General features: G+C 35.7%; 1 protein-coding gene across 2 annotated transcripts in view; it reads right to left on the bottom strand.

The window, feature by feature from the left end:
* The window catches only part of SLK (STE20 like kinase), a 61752-nt gene that overhangs the window by 32011 nt on the left and 11787 nt on the right, over positions 1-17954 (bottom strand). For both annotated transcript variants that reach the window (XM_001114162.5, XM_001114185.5), the window contains exons 2-4: positions 6787-6951; positions 4952-5000; positions 4461-4610 (exon numbers count right to left, since the gene is read on the bottom strand). In XM_001114162.5, coding sequence (XP_001114162.3) covers positions 4461-4610; positions 4952-5000; positions 6787-6951 — 364 coding nt within the window. The remainder of the gene's footprint in view (positions 1-4460; positions 4611-4951; positions 5001-6786; positions 6952-17954) is intronic.

Below are 17954 nucleotides of genomic sequence, written 5' to 3'. Positions count from 1 at the left end.
TAAAAAGCATAAAAAAAAAAGTGTTGACAAGCATGTGGAGAAACTGGAAGCCTTGCACGTTTCTGTTAGAAATGTAAAATGGTGCAGTTGTTATGCAGAACAGCATGGCGGTCCCTCAAAAAAATTAAACAGAATTACCGTATGATTCAGTAATTCCACTTCTGGGTGCATACTCAAAAGAATTAAAAGCAGGGAGTAGGACAGACATTTGTACACCAACATTCATAGCAGTATTATTCACGACAGCCAAAAAGTGAAAGCAACCCAAGTGCCCACTGATGGATGAATGGATAAACAAAATGTGTTATACACATACAGTGGCATATTATTCAGTCTCAAAAGGGGAAGACATTGTGAAATATGCTACGACATGGATGAACCTTGAGAACATTATGGTAAGTAAAATACGCCAGCCACAAAAGGACAAATGTTGTATGATTCCACATACATATATACCTAGAGTGGTCAAAATCATAGAAACTGAAAGCAGAATGGTGGTTGCCAGAAGCCGGGAGGAGTGGGAAATGAGGACTAAGTGTTTAATGGGTATGGACTTCAACTGCTGCCAGATGAAAAGAGGTATGGAGATAGGTGATGGTAATGGTTGTATAATAATGGGAATGTACTTAATACCATGGAAATATACACTTAAAAATGATCAAAAAGGTAAATTTTATGTTGTGTATATTTTCCTACAATAAAAAACAAAGCAAGCTAAAAAAGGACTTGAGAAAAAGTTACCAGCATGGGCAATAGGCAAAGACCCAACAAACAAACAATAAACGTCTCTAAAGAAGCAAGTCAATGCAAAGGAACGGAACAAATGCTCAGATCTGTAACTCCAGAAAACCTTCCTGGGGGGGCAGGGGGAGGGGAAGAAAGAACTTGAATATTATAAGACCATAATATTTATTAGAAAAGACTGGTCAAACTACCGGTCTTAAAAAAAAAAAAAAGTTTTAGCATCTAAGCAAAAAGAGCACATGACTTACAATGGAGAAGAAATTCAGATTATCAGACTTTTCAACAGCAACACTTCATGACTGAAGAAAACAAAGTAACATATTTCAGATGCTGAAGGAAAGAAATGTGTGCCAAGGATCTGTTATCCAGCAAAACTAACCTTGAAGTATAATGGTACAACTGTTATCACTATGTAAGAATTCAGGGCCGGGCGCGGTGGCTCAAGCCTGTAATCCCAGCACTTTGGGAGGCCGAGACGGGCGGATCACTAGGTCAGGAGATTGAGACCATCCTGGCTAACACGGCGAAACCCCGTCTCTACTAAAAACACAAAAAATTAGCCGGGCGAGGTGGCGGCGCCTGTGGTCCCAGCTACTCGGGAGGCTGAGGCAGGAGAATGGCGGGAACCCGGGAGGCGGAGCTTGCAGTGAGCTGAGATCTGGCCACTGCACTCCAGCCTGGGTGACAGAGCGAGACTCCGTCTCAAAAAAAAAAAAAAAAAAAAAGAATTCAGAGAGCCCTTTCAGAGGAATCTACCAAAAGCTGAGCTTCAGATAACCAACACGACCAAAGACACATCAACATAAGGAGTGGTGGTGAGCATTAAATACAGAAATGAGAGTTAAAATGAATTATGAGGTATCCTAAACCTATCAATGTCCTTGAGAACCAGAACTCTCAATATAGAAGAAAGGAGATGCACATGTATTACAGAAGTTAGATTTTAAAAACCTTTATCCCGAATTTGAATAGGAAATATATATGAACTCATGAGGGGTCTAGCTCTGTCCTTTGAAAAGTCCTAGAACAATGGCCTATATAGAAAACTGTAAGCATCTCTTACAACAGATTGTGGTCTTGAAATCTCTTACACCAGATTGTGGTCTTAAAAGAAACCAGGGCTTCTCGAAGAAATGGCTGACTAGCGGGGTGCAGTGGCTCACACCTATAATTCCAGCCCTTTGGGAGGCTGAGGAGGGCAGATCACTTCAGGCCAGGAGTTCCAGACCAGCCTGGTCAACATGGTGAAACCTCATCTCTATGAAAAAACAAAAATTAGCTGGGCATGGTGGTACATGCCTGTAATCCTAGCTACTCAGGAGGCTGAGGAACGAGAATCCCTTGAACCCAGGAGGTGGGGGTTGCAGTGAGCTGAGATCAGCCACTGCACTCCAACCTGGGCAAGAGTGAGACTCTGTCTCAAAAAAAAAAAGGAAAAAAGAAATGGTTAATTACAGGTCTGACACAGAAAATACACAGATGAGCCCGAAACATCTCAGAACTGTCAAGTGGGCTATCAAAGATTACTAGTCCTGTTAAGAAGATTAACAAGCTGACACAAAGAAGACCCCACTGACTAAAGATGGAACGTGAGCTTCAATAAGAATAAAAACTGCAATGGATTTGAAACCCACCAAATAAAACTAAATCCACAAACAAACAATATTTTCTAAAACATTGGTCATAATTGAGGATAAGAGAGAGCCAAGTCATTATCTTCATTACTAACTTTATAATGAATGAAAATAATGAAATAATTGGTGTTTATATCAAAATCAAAAATAATGAAAATAAAATAATGGAATTCGTTTTGCAACCCCAAAAGACAGATGTGTAGGCATTAAGCCTCAATAGCTGCAACATCAAAAAGGGGCACAAAGCAGACATGGTGTGCCTCCCAGTGAAAGAATGCAAAACCACCTGTAAGTCTTGCCAAAGGATCAGGCTTGAGAATGATCAAGCCTTTGGATTCATCTGCCAAACTGAAGGAAATACAGAGAGGAACCTCAATCATCAGGAGTATGCAATAGCAAAATGTAGTTTGAGGGAAACACTACAGGCCAAACAGCCCAGGTTCCATGGATCAGTGTTTCTTTCATTATTAGCCCCTCTAAGGAGTCATTGTAAACATTGTTTTCAAGTCGCCCCTCCTCCCATAAAATTTTAATGCCACAGATACATGTTATATCTCTTCACGTACTGGGGCCTTTGGAAGGGAACAAACCATTGTAATGTATAAGGATTTTTTTGCCCCTAAAGGACTAATTTTAGCCCCCATGTGGGTGATATTGCCCTCATCCCCCCCATTATACATGCCATAATATAAATAAAAGAAAGGAATGGGGGAAGGCCTGTAAGTTAAGAGACTTCAAAAACCCAAGTTTTATATCGGCAAGTTTAAACCCTAACATCTAGAGATGAATACTGGGTGCCTGAGCCATAAAGAAACACAAGGAAGGAAATAATATAAAAGTCAGGATAAAATGTGGAGAAGAGAAGGGCAGTGGCTGAGATGGGCATACAGAAGAGCTTCTGGGGTACCTGCCGAAGCTCTACTTTTTGATCTAGGTAGTGACTACAAAGCTATGTCTACAAAGTACTAAAGTTAAGCTACACAATTTCTGGTGTGGTTTTCTATATCTGTATTTATTTCGCAATCAAAAGATTAAAATTCACTTTGGGAGGCCCAAGACAGGAGAATCACTTGCACCCAGGAATTCAAGACCAGTCTGGTCAACAGAGCAAGACCTCATCTCTACAAAAAAATTTTAAAACTTAGCCAGGCGTGGTGGTGCATGTCTGCAGTTCCAGCTATTAGGGAGGATAAGGTGGAAGGATTCCTGGAGCCCAGGGGTTCAAGGCTGCAGTAAGCTATGATCACATCACTGCACTCCAGCCTAAGCAACAGAGCAAGACTCCATTAAACATAAAAATTAAAAAGAATAAAATTTAGTACACCATCTGTTTAAATGTCTTGACAAAGTAAAGTGAAATGACTATAGTCACTGGTATCAACTTGGCTTTTGAATATATTTTGTCCTTTGAATAGCCTTTCAAAATATACAAATTCGGACTTCATCTCTAGACTTTTTAAAAAATTCCTATCTTGGGTAAATTTAAAGAGGGCTATAACTTCCATAAAACCTACATCTAATTCTTCTTATGAAGGTAACATTTCTTCCCTCAGTATAAAGAGTAAAATTAAAAATTCTAGTCCTTATATTTAGGTATTCTCTTCAGAACTAAGATTACTTTGTTAGTTTAGTCAATGTACCATTATCAATAAAATAGAATAGAAAACTAAACATAGGGGAAAAACCTCACTCGACGTGAGCTTTGGAAATAAAGAAAAAAACTGAGTTAGCAGCTTTACATACTATATTATGTTCTAAACATAAAACATTTACAAGTATTAAGTCTACATACAAAAATTTAAGGGTACAAACTTGAAACTGGTCTTTAAAAAGCTTGCCTTTTTGAAAATAAAAATTCATTCTTTCTTATCTTCTTTTTAAAACATTGAATTAGGTGCTGATATTTTGGAATTATAGAAAAATGAGTATTTATCCAAGAAAGTGTTTTTTAAAAACTAGAATGGAGTTAGTTCTCCATGTTTCACATATTTAAGTAGTAATAAAACCACATTAAGTCACATACATAAAGATGGGAAATTTCAGAGTAGAAATTCAAATGTTTTATTTAAGTGAATAACTTACCCAATTTGATATCTCCATCTAAGGTAAAGAGAATGTTGCCAGCCTTTAGATCTCTGTGGATGATCTTATTATCATGTAAGTAGTTCAGTGCATCTAAAGTTTGTTTGCAAACTACTTGTATTTGGGACTCAGTTAATGGTCTCTCAAGTTCTATAAGGAGAAAGTAAAAAAAAATCTGCTTTTTATGCAGTGAAAAGGTATTAGCAGGCTATATGCCTTTCTGTATGTATCATCACTGTCAAAGATCATATGCAGTGAATTTATTTTAGAAGAACTAAATATCTACAAAGATTACTTTCTTGACACGCTCAACATTTCATTTTAGAATTTTACTATAATTTCCAAGAATATAAAAACATAATTGAGTTGATTTAACTTACTGAACTTCACTCAATACTTATATAGTTGAATATATTTATATATGTTTGAAATTCTTTAATCTTATTAAGTATAGTTTAAGATATGAACATAAAGAACAAAAAGGTATTTACCAAGCATCACAGCATCTACTGCTCCACCTGCACAAAATTCAATGAGGATCTGCATGCAAAAAAAAAACAAAAACAAAAGTGTGTGTCTAAAACTACACTGAGTTTTGAGTTTCAGTATTTTTTCTTCAGCTTAGCAAAAAAGATAAAGAAATAGCTATCAAATAATCTGGGTTACGGAAACGATATACTAAACGAAGATTTTGTCAAAAGAGTTACAAATCTCAAACAATACACATTTGAGAAAGCTCATCGTGAAAGTATGGGCATTTTTGTTCATTGACATGTTTAGTGTCCCTGCTTCTCTAAAATTATCAGGTACAGAATTTTCATTTGGTATAGTACTGCAGAGCCATTTGGTCACCAATGAAAGATTTTATTACTTATATTTTTAAAGGCAACTTGTGCTTTAAGTGAACAAATATACATTTGTTATTTTAAACTGTATTAAATAGGAATAAATTCTGAAAATATTTATACAGAGACTTTTTAGCTAAAAAAAACAAAAACAAAAACAAAAAACAGAATACATACATACAAAAGCTTCAGATCCTAGCTCAATTATTTTACCTGCTGATAGGTGACTATCTTGACTTCCCTGGTAAGATATAACACCATGTACCTTTCCTTCTTAACCCTTACCACAGTTGTAATTTTATATTTATTGTGATTATTTGATTAATTAACATTTATGTCTCCCACTAAACTTCCCCTCACAGTTGTCTAAATTTTAATTGTGCAATAGTCCCAAGTAAAGGTCTTATCTGTTTATTAACTAGTCTAGGTGTTCATTTGCATTATAAACTTTGGAAATACTCTGCCACAGCCCTGAACAATAATTTCAGAAAACACCACATTAATAATAACTATAATTTTTAAAAATAACATATTTTTAACTAATTAGGTAGCTTCCTGCCTTTTTTACCTCAGCATAATGCTTTACTTTTTTTTACAGGTGCTTGCCAATTAGAAATTGTTTTCAAATTCATTATATTATTCAGAAAATAATTTGGGAGGTAGATCATTACTCATCCTACAGATGAGTAAACAGACTCATAAAAGTTAACTGACTTATCCAAGTTCCGTAAGTGGCAGCACTAGGATAAAAAAATATAGACCTTTAGGCATCCAGTCAGGTATTCCTTATACTACTTACTCTTCTCTCTCATAAAACTTTGCTTCTTCCTTCAGGAAGAAAGACTGAAGCTCCGTTTTAAAAAGTCCCTCTTGGTTAAACTAATGTTGGTACGGAACAAGTGATTGACAGATTATTACAATGAATATGAAAGTTTTATTTCTATATCTACTCGTGCCTTAATATTTTCTGAAAATGAATTTATACATACAGCTTTAGCCATCACATCATGCACTAAAGTTGAACCTGATAATATGATAAATATTTAACATTTCTGTAAATATTTGTAAATATTTCTGTAAATATTTCTGTAAATAAGATTTACAAAAAGTTTAGGATAAAAAATTATAAACAATTTCTAAGAGAAACTTTTAAAACTTTTAAATGATTAAATTTAAATTATAAACAAGGACATCTAATTTCATATTTTAGTAAATTTATTATTCTTAACCAAATGTTTCCACCCGGATCCAATGTCAAACAATCACGATGAAATTGTACAATCTGAAACATAAATCTGAACATCTGTTGAAGCTGAGAATAACTTTGTTATTACTCTCTTATTGGCAGATCAACTCTCATTCAAGTGACACAACTAAATAGAAGAGATAAGACATAAAATAGGTTTTAACAATTCATAAACATCTCTTTAGGACAATTAACTCATTTTGGCTACTCCTTTAGATCAAGAGAAAATACTTACCCAAAGATTGTTCTCATAATAGAAGGCATCTAGAAGTTTGACTATATTTGGGTGATCACAAGATGCTAATATATCAATCTCCACCATGTAATCTTCAAGTTCTTCTTCAGATTTAGTGTCAATCACTTTTGCAGCAGCTAAAACACTGGTCTCTTTATTCTGGGCCTGAAAATGAAAGTATCGAGGTGTCACACTTCAAATGCATCGTTTTCTAATTTTTTATTATTTTAATAGAGTTTAATTTTTAATTCATATTTATGTTTAGGCTGTCTTTTAAAAATAGTGTGTCAAGAGAATGAGAAGACAAGTCACAGACTGAGAAAATATTTGCAAGACACATATTTGATAAAGGGAAGTTTTATGTTCGCAGCAAAATTGTGTGGAAAGTACAGAAAGTTCCCTCGTACCCCATGCATAACCTTCCCCCCCGATCAACACTGCATACCAGAGTGATACATCTGGTACTATGATGAACCTACATTAACACATCATTATCACCCCAAGTCCAAAGTTTACATTATAGCTTGCTTTTGCATCTATGGGTTTCAACAAATGTGTAATGGCATGTAGCCATCGTTATAATATCATACAGAATAGTTTCACTGCCCTAAAAATCCTCCATGCTCTGCCTACTCATCCCCTCCTTCCTCCAACCCCTGGCAACCACTGATCTTTTTACTGCATCCATAGTTTTGCGTTTGCTTTTTCCGGTATGTCATATACTTGTAATCAGACTGTGTATAGACCTTTCTGATTAGCTTCTTTCACTTAGTAATACGTATTTACAGTTCCTTAATGTCTTCATGGCTTAATAACTCATTTCTTTTCAGCACTGAATAATATTCTATTGTCTGGATATACCACAGTTTATCCATTCACTTACTTAAGGATATGTTGATTGTTTCCCAGTTTTGGCAATTATGAATAAAGCTTCTATAAACATGTATGTGCAGGTTTCTGTGTAGACATGTTTTTCAACTCATCTGGGTAATAACCAAGGAATACAACTGCTGGATCATATGGTAAGAGCATGTTTAGTTTTTTAAGAAACTGCCAAACTGTCTTCCAAAATGGCTGAAAGAGTCTGCATACACACCAGCAATGAATGAGTTCCTGTTGCTCCACATCCTCACCAGCATTTGGGGTTGCCAGCAAGCATGGCTTTCACCAGTCTAACAGCTATATAGTAGTACTTGTATCTTTTCAATTTACAATTCCCTAATGACATATGATGTTCAGCATCTTTTCATATACTTATTTGTCAAATCTTTGGCGAGGTGTCTGTTGAAATCTTTTGCCCATTTTTTAACTGGGCTGTTCATTTCCTAAGTGTTAGGTTTCAAGAGTTCTTTGCATATTCTGGATAACTTTCCTTTATCAAATATGTGTCTTGCAAGTATTTCCTCAGTCTGTGGCTTGTCTTCTCATTGTCTTGACACACTATTTTTAAAAGACAGCCTAAACATAAATATGAATGAGTGCATGCTACGGCTATGCGCTGCACTAAGCGCTCACATGCACAGGGGACAGCATTTCGAATCACAGCCTCTGGGGGGTCAGACCACCAGGATTTAAATTCTGGTGGTTTTGCCATTTATTGGCTGTGTTGCTTGGGGCAATTTACAAAATCCCTCTTTTAGTTTCCTCATCAGTAAAAGTTACCCATACCTACACCTCACAAGTTCATGAGAATTAAGATAACATATATCTGCCAAGTGAAAAAAAAAACACAAATAAACATTTAATATAGTAGCTGGCATATATAGGAGGATTCAAAAATCTTAGCTGTAATTTCTATTACTATTTAATCTTCACAACAACCCCATGATATATTATTATCTCTAAAGGAGGATATAAATGAGCTTTGAGGGGTTAAAAGGCTTCCCCAGGTCATGTAGCTAGTAAAAGGCCAAAACAGAATTTAAATCCAGGTTTGTTTCCAAAGGCCTTTTTGCTGGAGGATGAAACCCATTTATGCCAGAGGTTGCAAAAACCTTTTTTGTGAAATTAACCCATTTATGCTGGAGGTTGCAAATTTTTTGTGTGTGAAAAATCAGACCTTGGCAATTACCTTGGGCAGTAGGATATAAAAAACTCCCACAAGCTTAGCACTCCAATAATGGAACACTAGGCATAATCATTACCCATGAAGGGTGGCAGAATACACCACTTCAAACATGCCACTTTGACATAAGGATCACTTTGAGTGAAAGGCACTTGAAAAACAGCAGATGCAAGAAGGGCATCCTAATCTTCCACCTTTTCTTCCTGAAAATAGGAAATAAAATGTTCCTGTGAAAGATGTCTTCTCTATCCCAGGAGAAAAGAAACATTCTTTGATAGGGGGTCATAGTCAAGAGAATTGTGTACAAACAGACCTTATTAAATTAAATGTCTTCCTTTAGCCTCCCCATATAACATATCTACTTTTCCACAATCGCCTCTCTTCTTTCAACCTAACACAAAAGCATGTAGGTTTTGCCATTTCTCTATGACTTCATTTTCTTCTGAGGGCCCCCATGTCACATAAAACTTATATTAAATTTCTATGCTTTTCTCTTCTACTCTATCTGGTGTCAATTTAATTCTTGGGCCCAGCAGGGACCCTAAGAGGGTGGAGGCAAAGTTTTGTGTCCTCTTACCCTTTCTAGTCTCCCCATATTTCTATCATTTGGTCATTTTTCCTTGTTCTTAGTACTTTAACTTTCCCGTTTTCTTTCTTTGGTTAACTTCTCACCACCATTTATTACAAATGAAAGGTTTCCAAATATGTAGTAGATACCAGGATCATTTTTTAACGTTAGGAATCATATCTTAAAATGCTAACTAGGTTGTTTTTATAAGACATTTCAATATGATATATGTTAACATCACTTCAGCAAAACTGTACTTATTACATTAAAAACAGATACTAAATTTTTTTAAGTTAACAAATGTTTCAATAAATAAATGTCTAAATCTCACTTTGGAGAATTTATCAGAAGGAGATAACTTCATAAAATAGAACTCACGCGGATACAAAAATACTCATCAAAGCACCATTTGCAATAGGGAAAAAGTGAATCAGCCTAAATGTCCATTAACAGGAACCTGCTTAAATCATGCAGTACAGTTCTACAATGGAAAATTATGCAGCCACTAAAATTAATTGACTGATGTCCTAGAGATTTTAAAGATGTGTCTTTTATACTTGTGAATGGGTTGGCATGAAGGAAGAAAAATAATTCACACTAGATAATCTCTAAAATTCCTCACAGTAACAAATTCTATCATATATTGATTATACCAACAATGATGTCATTTGGTTTAATATAAGTAATAAAAGTTACATTAGAAAGAATAGTCCCTCAAATTGTTGCTTGAAAATAATTACTCATCAGGATCTGGTTCTAAAAAACTCTAAAAAAACAAAACTGAAATAAGTATTTTTATAAGTGTGTGACACTATTCTCTACACTAATATAACTGCGACATAAAGTATTTAAAAAAAAAAAAAAAAAGAGCTTATCTACCTAACATCTAAAGGCATAAAAATTCTTCACATAGGCCAGGCGCGGTGGATCACACCTGTAATCCTAGCACTTTGGGAGGTCAAGGCAGGTGGATCACAAGGGCAGGAGTTCAAGACCAGCTTGGCCAACATGGTGAAACCCCATTCCTACTAAAAATACAAAATTAGCCAGGCATGGTGGTGGATGCCTGTAAACCCAACTATTTGGGAGGCTGAGGCAGGAGAATCGCTTAAGCCCAGGAGGCAGACGTCACAGTGAGCCGAGATCATGCCATTGCACTCCAGCCTGGGCAACAGACCAAGACTCTGTCTCAGGGAAAAGAAAAAAAAAATCTTCACATAAAGGCTTAATGAAATAACTAAACCCAGGGTCCCCAACCACGGGGCCACAAACCAGTACCAGTCCATGGCCTGTTACAAACCAGGATGCATAGCAGGAAATGAGCAGAAGGTAAGTGAGCAAAGCTTCATCTGTATTTACAGTCACTCCCCATTGCTCACAATACCACCTGAGCTCTGTCTCCTGTCAGATCAGCAGCAGCATTAGCTTCTCAGAGGAGCATGAACTCTATTGTGAACTGTGAACTCTGTCATGAACTGCATATGCGAGGGATCTAGGTTATGCGCTCCTTATGAGAATCTAACACCTGATGATCTGTCACTGTCTCCCATCACCCCAAGATGGGAACATCTAGTCGCAGGAAAACAAGCTCAGAGCTCCCACTGATTCTATACTATGGTGAGTTGTATAATTATTTCATTATATATTACAATGTAATAATAATAGAAATAAAGTGTACAATAAACGTAACACACTTGAATCATCCCCAAAACATCCCCACATCCAGTCTGTGGAAAAGTTGTCTTCCACGACCACCAGTCCCTGGTGCCAAAGAGGATGGGGACCACTGAACTAAACAAATGTTAAAAACAAGAATGGAATAACAAATACCCAATCTTAATTTTAAAATATAACTTCTGTTGATAAAAAGATTTCAAGTATCAGTCATGATCACCTAAAATCACTGTGTTTATTTTCATGAATCATCAATAGAGCTTGGCCACATTACATAAACAAATGAGGGATTCTGGGAAACATAAGTTGTCTCAATGTTCCATACTGGCTTCACTTCCTAAAAAAATTACACCCTCATATTACTCTTGTTTGAACAGAAGGTATTCCCTGCGTGGTGAGTACAGGAATAATTTTTAAATCTTAATTTATTTTCTTTCTATATTTTTACATTTTCTAACATTATATAGTATTTCATAGTGAAGAATATATTTTAATAAAATTTTCAGCTGGAAACTGAAAGACCAGCACAGAAAACAGAGATAATTTCAGTCCCAAAGAGGTGTTAGTCAATCAAAGGCAAACAAACAAACCAACAAACAAAAAACACATCAGATAAATATGAAAGGAATCTAAAAAAACAAGGAATAAAAAGAAAAAATAATCACTGGGACTGATTCTGTCAATCTGGATGATTTCATCTCAAGGCTGAGGTATTCTTCCCCTACCAAAAGAAGAAGAGCCTAATTGTCCAGTGTGTAAGAACATTTAACCATAAAATGTAAAAACTAAATAACTCAAATTGCTGTTCATGAACATCCACTACAAGGCACTGGTCCAAGCTGTGGAAAACACAAAGACAAACAACACAGTGAAATGTGCTCTAGAAAAGAAACGCAATACAGCCGCCCCCTCTATCCCCAGGGAATACATCCCAAGACCCCCAGTGGATGCCAGAAACCTTGAATAGTACTAAACCCTATGTATACTATGTTTTTTCTTTGCATACATATCTATGATAAAGTTTAATTTATAAACTAGGCACAGTAAGAAATTAACAATAACTAATAATAAAATAGAACAATAGTAACAATATACTATCATAAAAATTATGTGAATGTGGTCTCTCAATACATCTTACTGTACTGTACTCACCTATTTTCAGACTGCAGGTAGATAAAACCATGGAAAGTGAAACCTCAGATAAGGGGGAACTACTGCATAAAAATCTATTAAAAATCTCGGTCAAATCTTGACCAAAAGAGTTGATCTGCTGAAACCCATTCATTCTTCCAACAAATACTTACTGAGTGCCTTCTGTATGTTAGGTCACTGTTCCAGATGCTGACAATGTACAAACAAAAATCTCTGTGCTGGGGTACTTACAATTTTGGGGAGTGGACACTCAACAAATAAATTAGTATATTAGCAATTAGTACTGTGGGAAAAAAGTAAACTAATAAGAAAGATGAGGAGGCTGGGAGTGGTGGCTCATGCCTGGAATCCCAGCACTTTGGAAGGTCAACGTGGGCAGATCACTTGGGCCCAAGAGTTTGAGACCAGCACGGACAAATGCCGAAACACCATCTCTACCAAAAAATACAAAAATTAGCAGAGTGTGGTGGTGCATGCCTGTAATTCCAGCTACTCAGGAGACTCAGGCACACGAATCACTTGAACCTGGGAGGGAGGGGTTGCAGTGAGCCAAGATTGTACCATTGCGCTCCAGCATGGTTGACAGTGAGACTCCATCTCAAAAAAAATAAAATAAAATAAGATGAGGAAATGGGGTATGGGAGTACACAGCCAAGAGTTTACAACTTAAATAGGGTAGTCAAGTTAGGTCTAACTGAGGTGATATTTGAGCATATTAACATCAATAAAATTCAATGATTATTTTAATGTTTTTAGCTATATAAATTGGAACTTTTAGTATTTTACAAAGATATCAGTAAGAAAAATCTCAAATTATTTCAAGTATATTATCCTACATAGTAATATCCATCGTGCTATTAGAAGAGGTATGGATCTCTGCACTTTCCATTTTATAACTTATTTAATCCTTGTATCAGTTAGGGTCCAGACAGGAGGAAAATCACATTGATTATTTTAATAGAGAAAATTGAATAAAAACAATTACTAACTCTGTTGCTAACTGAAAAAATAATACAAAGGATCAGGGAGGTAACAACTACAGGCAAAAGCTACCACCCCTAGGACTATGGGAACAAAGGGAAAAGACTGGAATTATTAAAACTCAGAAGCTCAGAGGAAGGGTTCCACAGAGCTGAAACTCAGACGGACCTCTGAGGAGACAGTGCTGCTCAGCTGGTGCTGTTGTCTCTGAAGAGGGGTCCTGTGAGACTGGAACCCAAACTTTTGAGGAACAGGGTACCAACTAACTGGTGCTGGTGTTACGAAGGTTTATGATGAGGTTAGTTCTGTGAGTGTTGGAAAACCTACAAACTGTATTCAACAGCTGCTACAGAAAGAAACTGCTGATGCTGGAGCAAAAAATAAACTTCTATAAGGGTGATGGTCAAAGTAACAAGAAAGCAGACAGGAAGTTCACAGGAAACAAGACAAAGGTATAAGTCATTTCTTCCTCCTTCTCCTTGCAGCCTCCCTCTAGTGCTCTATACTTTTGAAACAGAAATGAGCTGCTAGCAAGGCAGAAATGTGATCTGCAGTCTTTGAACCAGCATCACAAAGTAAAGTATAGAAGGGAGTACTTGGAACTGAGATTAAGAACTGGCATAATCCTTCTAAAACCTACGAGCAACATAGATGGGAGAGCTAAGGTACAGAGTAGAGTAAACGTTTGGGTAATAAATATCCAAAGTTACAAAAAGCTATTAAATGAAGAGAGGGGAAACTGCACTGAAAGAAGCATATACTTTTAGGCTGTTGATACTGTTACCTGTTTTAAATTACATGCAAATTATGATCTCTTCAGTTCTGCTAGGATTTTGGTAGGAACAAGTATCAATATTAAAAAAGAATAAAATTACTCAACATCATTTAGCAAAGATACAGAGTTAACTCTCATTATTTGTGGTAGTTATGCTCTATAAAGTCGCTGCAAGCACTGAATTAGCAACTACTAAAACATTGTTCATAGGGAAATCCATGCACATACACACACCCCTCACATAGATTACCATATTCTTAAATCCTGAAAACAATTCATCCTGGGAGATTCTCCTTTCTTTATTTTACAAAAGAGAAATGAGGTATTTAAGTGTTAACTGACTTGTGGAAGGTCATCCCAAAAACAGATGTCAGACTTGGGATTCAAATCCTGTCCAACTGGCCCCACAGCCAGACCTTCTTGCACTTCACTACACTGCCCTCTGCTGTCTCCATCCTCTGGTCATCTCTCCATGAGAGGTGAAATCAAGGCAGTGTCACCTTGTTCAAGTTCGGCTGGGAACGTGCTTGTCAGAGGATTCAATTTTTTTTTGCAGCTTTGCGCACACACACAAATAACCAAATAAGTGCCGCAAGCATAGATTTTAGGACTACAAGTAAACTTTAACAGGTAGGCAAATTCACAAATACAAAATCTGCAAATAATGAGGATCAACTGTACATATTCTTTCCATAATTTCTGTAAAATATTACAGAAATCCAAAGATTATGTCATTTCCTGAATTCTGCAAAAGACAAAGAAATACACTTTATATTATCCTTATATTTTCTCCACATTCCCAAACTCTGTTTTATTTATATTGTTCTGGTTATGTATTCAAAATTTAGTCATTGGTCAAAATACATCAACAATGGTGTCAATAATAAGTTAAACTTGGCTAAGTCTGCAGTTTCCAAAATGTTTTACCAATTCTCAGATCACACAGTTTTCCTGCTTATTTCAAGGACTTATTGACTCTGAGCAGCATGAATATGCAGAAACAAACACAACTGTGTAATAAAGAAGCCGAGGAAATGTGCATAGATTACATAGTTGGAAAAGATGAAAAACAGAACACAAAAAGACAATTTCAAAAACATTTTAAAATAAGACAAAAAAAAGTACCACGTCTGGAAATTAATTCAAGAAAAATAAAGACTTTTAAATAGTAAGGAAAACAATCCCATTTACAATAGCATCAAAAAGAATAAAACACTTGGGAATTAACTTAAGTAACGAGGTGAAAGACTTGTACAATGAAAACTAAAAAATCAATGCTGAAAGAAATTAAAGACATAAATGAAAACACATCCCATGCTCATATATTGGAGGCTTAATATTGTTAAAATGTCAATACTACCCAAAGCAATCTACAGATTCAATGCAATCCCTATCAAAATCTCAATGACATTTTTTGCAGTAATAGAAAACCCTATCCTAAAATTAACATGAAATCTCAATGGACCCTGAATAGCCAAAATAATCTTGAAAAAGAACAAAGCTTGAAGACTCACGCTTCCTGATTTCAAACTTACTAAGAAGCTACAGTAATCAAAACAGTGCAGTCCTGAAACATAAACCAATGGAATAGAGACCAGAAAGAAAAACTGGCATATATATGGTCTAATGATTTTTGGCATGGGTTCCAAGACCAGTTAATGAGAAAAGGGCAGTGTTTTCAAAAAATGGTACTGGGAAATCTGAATATCCACATGTGAAACAGTGAAGTTGGACCCTTACCTAACACCATAAACAAAAATTAACTCAAAATGGACCAAAGAAAAACCTAAATGTAAGACCTAAAACTATAAAAAACTCTCAGAAGACAGCACGAGGCAAAAGCTTTATATTACTGAATTTGACAATGAATTCTGAGATATGACACCAAAGGACAGGCAACAAAAGAAAACACAGAACTGGACTTGATGAAATTGTAAAATGTTATACATTTTAAAAGACAATATTAGAGTAAAATGGCAACCTACAGTGTGACAGAAAATCTTTATAAATCATATATCTGATGAGGATTAATATCTAGAATATACAGAGAACTCCTAAAACCCAACAACAACAGTAACAACAAAAACCACAACTAGCCCAATTCAAAAACGGGCAAAGGAGCTGAACAGGTATTTCTCCAAGGAAGATATACAAATGGCCAATAAGCACATGAAAAGATGCTCAACATCACTAATATTAGAGAAATATAAGTCAAAACTATAGTAAGTACCACCTTACACCCACTAGGATGACTATTTTAAAAAAGAATGAAAAGAACAAGTATAGGCAAAGACATGGAGAAATTAGAACTCTTGTTTTGTGCACAAATCAATGGAAATGTAAAATTGGTACAGCTACAGAAAACAGTATGGCAGTTCCCCCTGAAAATTAAAAATAGATTCCTACAAGATCTAGGAATTCCACTCCTGGGTATATACCCTAAAAAAATGACAGCAGGGTCTCAAAGACATACTTGTACACCCACGTTCATAGCTAAACACACAACAGCTAAAACATGGAAGCAATCCAAGTGACATCAATAGATGAGTGGATAAGCAAAATGTGTATATATACCATAAATATTATTCAGCCTTAAAAAGGAAGGAAATTCTAACATACGCTATGACATGGATGAACCTTAAGGTTCATTACACTAAATGAACTAAGTTAGTCACAAAATGACAAATACTGTATGATTCCATTTAATGAGGTACTTAGAGGAATCAAAATCATAGTATCAAAAAGTAGAACAGTTGCCTAGGGCTGGAGGAAGGAAGAAATAGGAAGTTAGTGTTTAACAGGGTAGAGTTTCATTTTAAAACATAAGAGGCATGGGGATGGGCAGTGGTGACAGTTGCACATTATGAATGTATTTAATACCATTGAACTAGACATTTAAAAATCATGAAGATGGCGAATCTTCATAGGATATTAAAAAATAGTCAAGATAGTAAATTTTATGTGTATTTTACTACAATTAAAAAATTGGAAAATAAATTCACACAAATTTTGTAGTTTCAAACTAAGCATTAATAATCGTTTGTTTTGCTCTAACAATTCTAAAAATTTAACCTAAAAGAATGTCATGGAAATATACTACGTGCATATGGACATCCATTATATGATGGAAGCATTGCAAAGCAGTAAGAAAAGGACAGTCTTTAAAGCACATGGTGTTGGGACAACTGGGTATCTACATAGAAAAAATAAAATTCGGCCCTTACCTCACTCTATAAGCAAAAATCAACACCCATTTATTTACAGACCTAATGTAGAAGGCAATACCATAAAACTTTACAAAGATAACACAGCAGGATATCTTCACCATCTTGGGTAGGGAAGAATTTCTAAAGACAAAAACATTAGCCACGTAGGGAAAAGTTAATAAATTTCACTATATTAAAACTTAAAATGTCTACGCAAAAAAGAACATCCTAAAGACAAACCACAAAGCAAAAGAAAATATGTACATCATCTATAACTGACAAAGGATAAGAATCCAAAATATATAATGACCCCCATAAATCAATGAGAAAAAGAGAGAGCCCAAAAGACTTAATGGCCAATAAACATATGAAAAGGAACTCAACCTCATTAGTAATCAGGGACGACACCACTTCACATCCATCAGGGCACAGACAAAAAAAAGGGAGCCAGAAAAAAGATTCTATCATGGTTAATTTAAAGATCCAAAATCAGACACGGTATGTAGTTTCTCGGCCGTTCTTTATAAAATTTTGACAGGATACTCTGAAATAAATTAAGTAATATTACTTTGTATTTATTTATTTATTTTGAGACAGAGTCTCGCTCTGTCGCCCAGGCTGGAGTGCAGTGGCGTGATCTCGGCTCACTGCAAGCTCTGTCTAATTTTTTGTATTTTTAGCAGAGACGGGGTTTCACCACGTTAGCCAGGATGGTCTGATCTCCTGACCTCGTGATCCGCCCGCTTC

Source organism: Macaca mulatta, chromosome 9 (assembly GCF_049350105.2).
Source record: "Macaca mulatta isolate MMU2019108-1 chromosome 9, T2T-MMU8v2.0, whole genome shotgun sequence".
NCBI classification, from domain to species: Eukaryota; Metazoa; Chordata; class Mammalia; order Primates; family Cercopithecidae; genus Macaca; species Macaca mulatta.
Note: the sequence above shows the minus strand (reverse complement) of the source record. Positions and strands in the feature narration are given on the sequence as shown.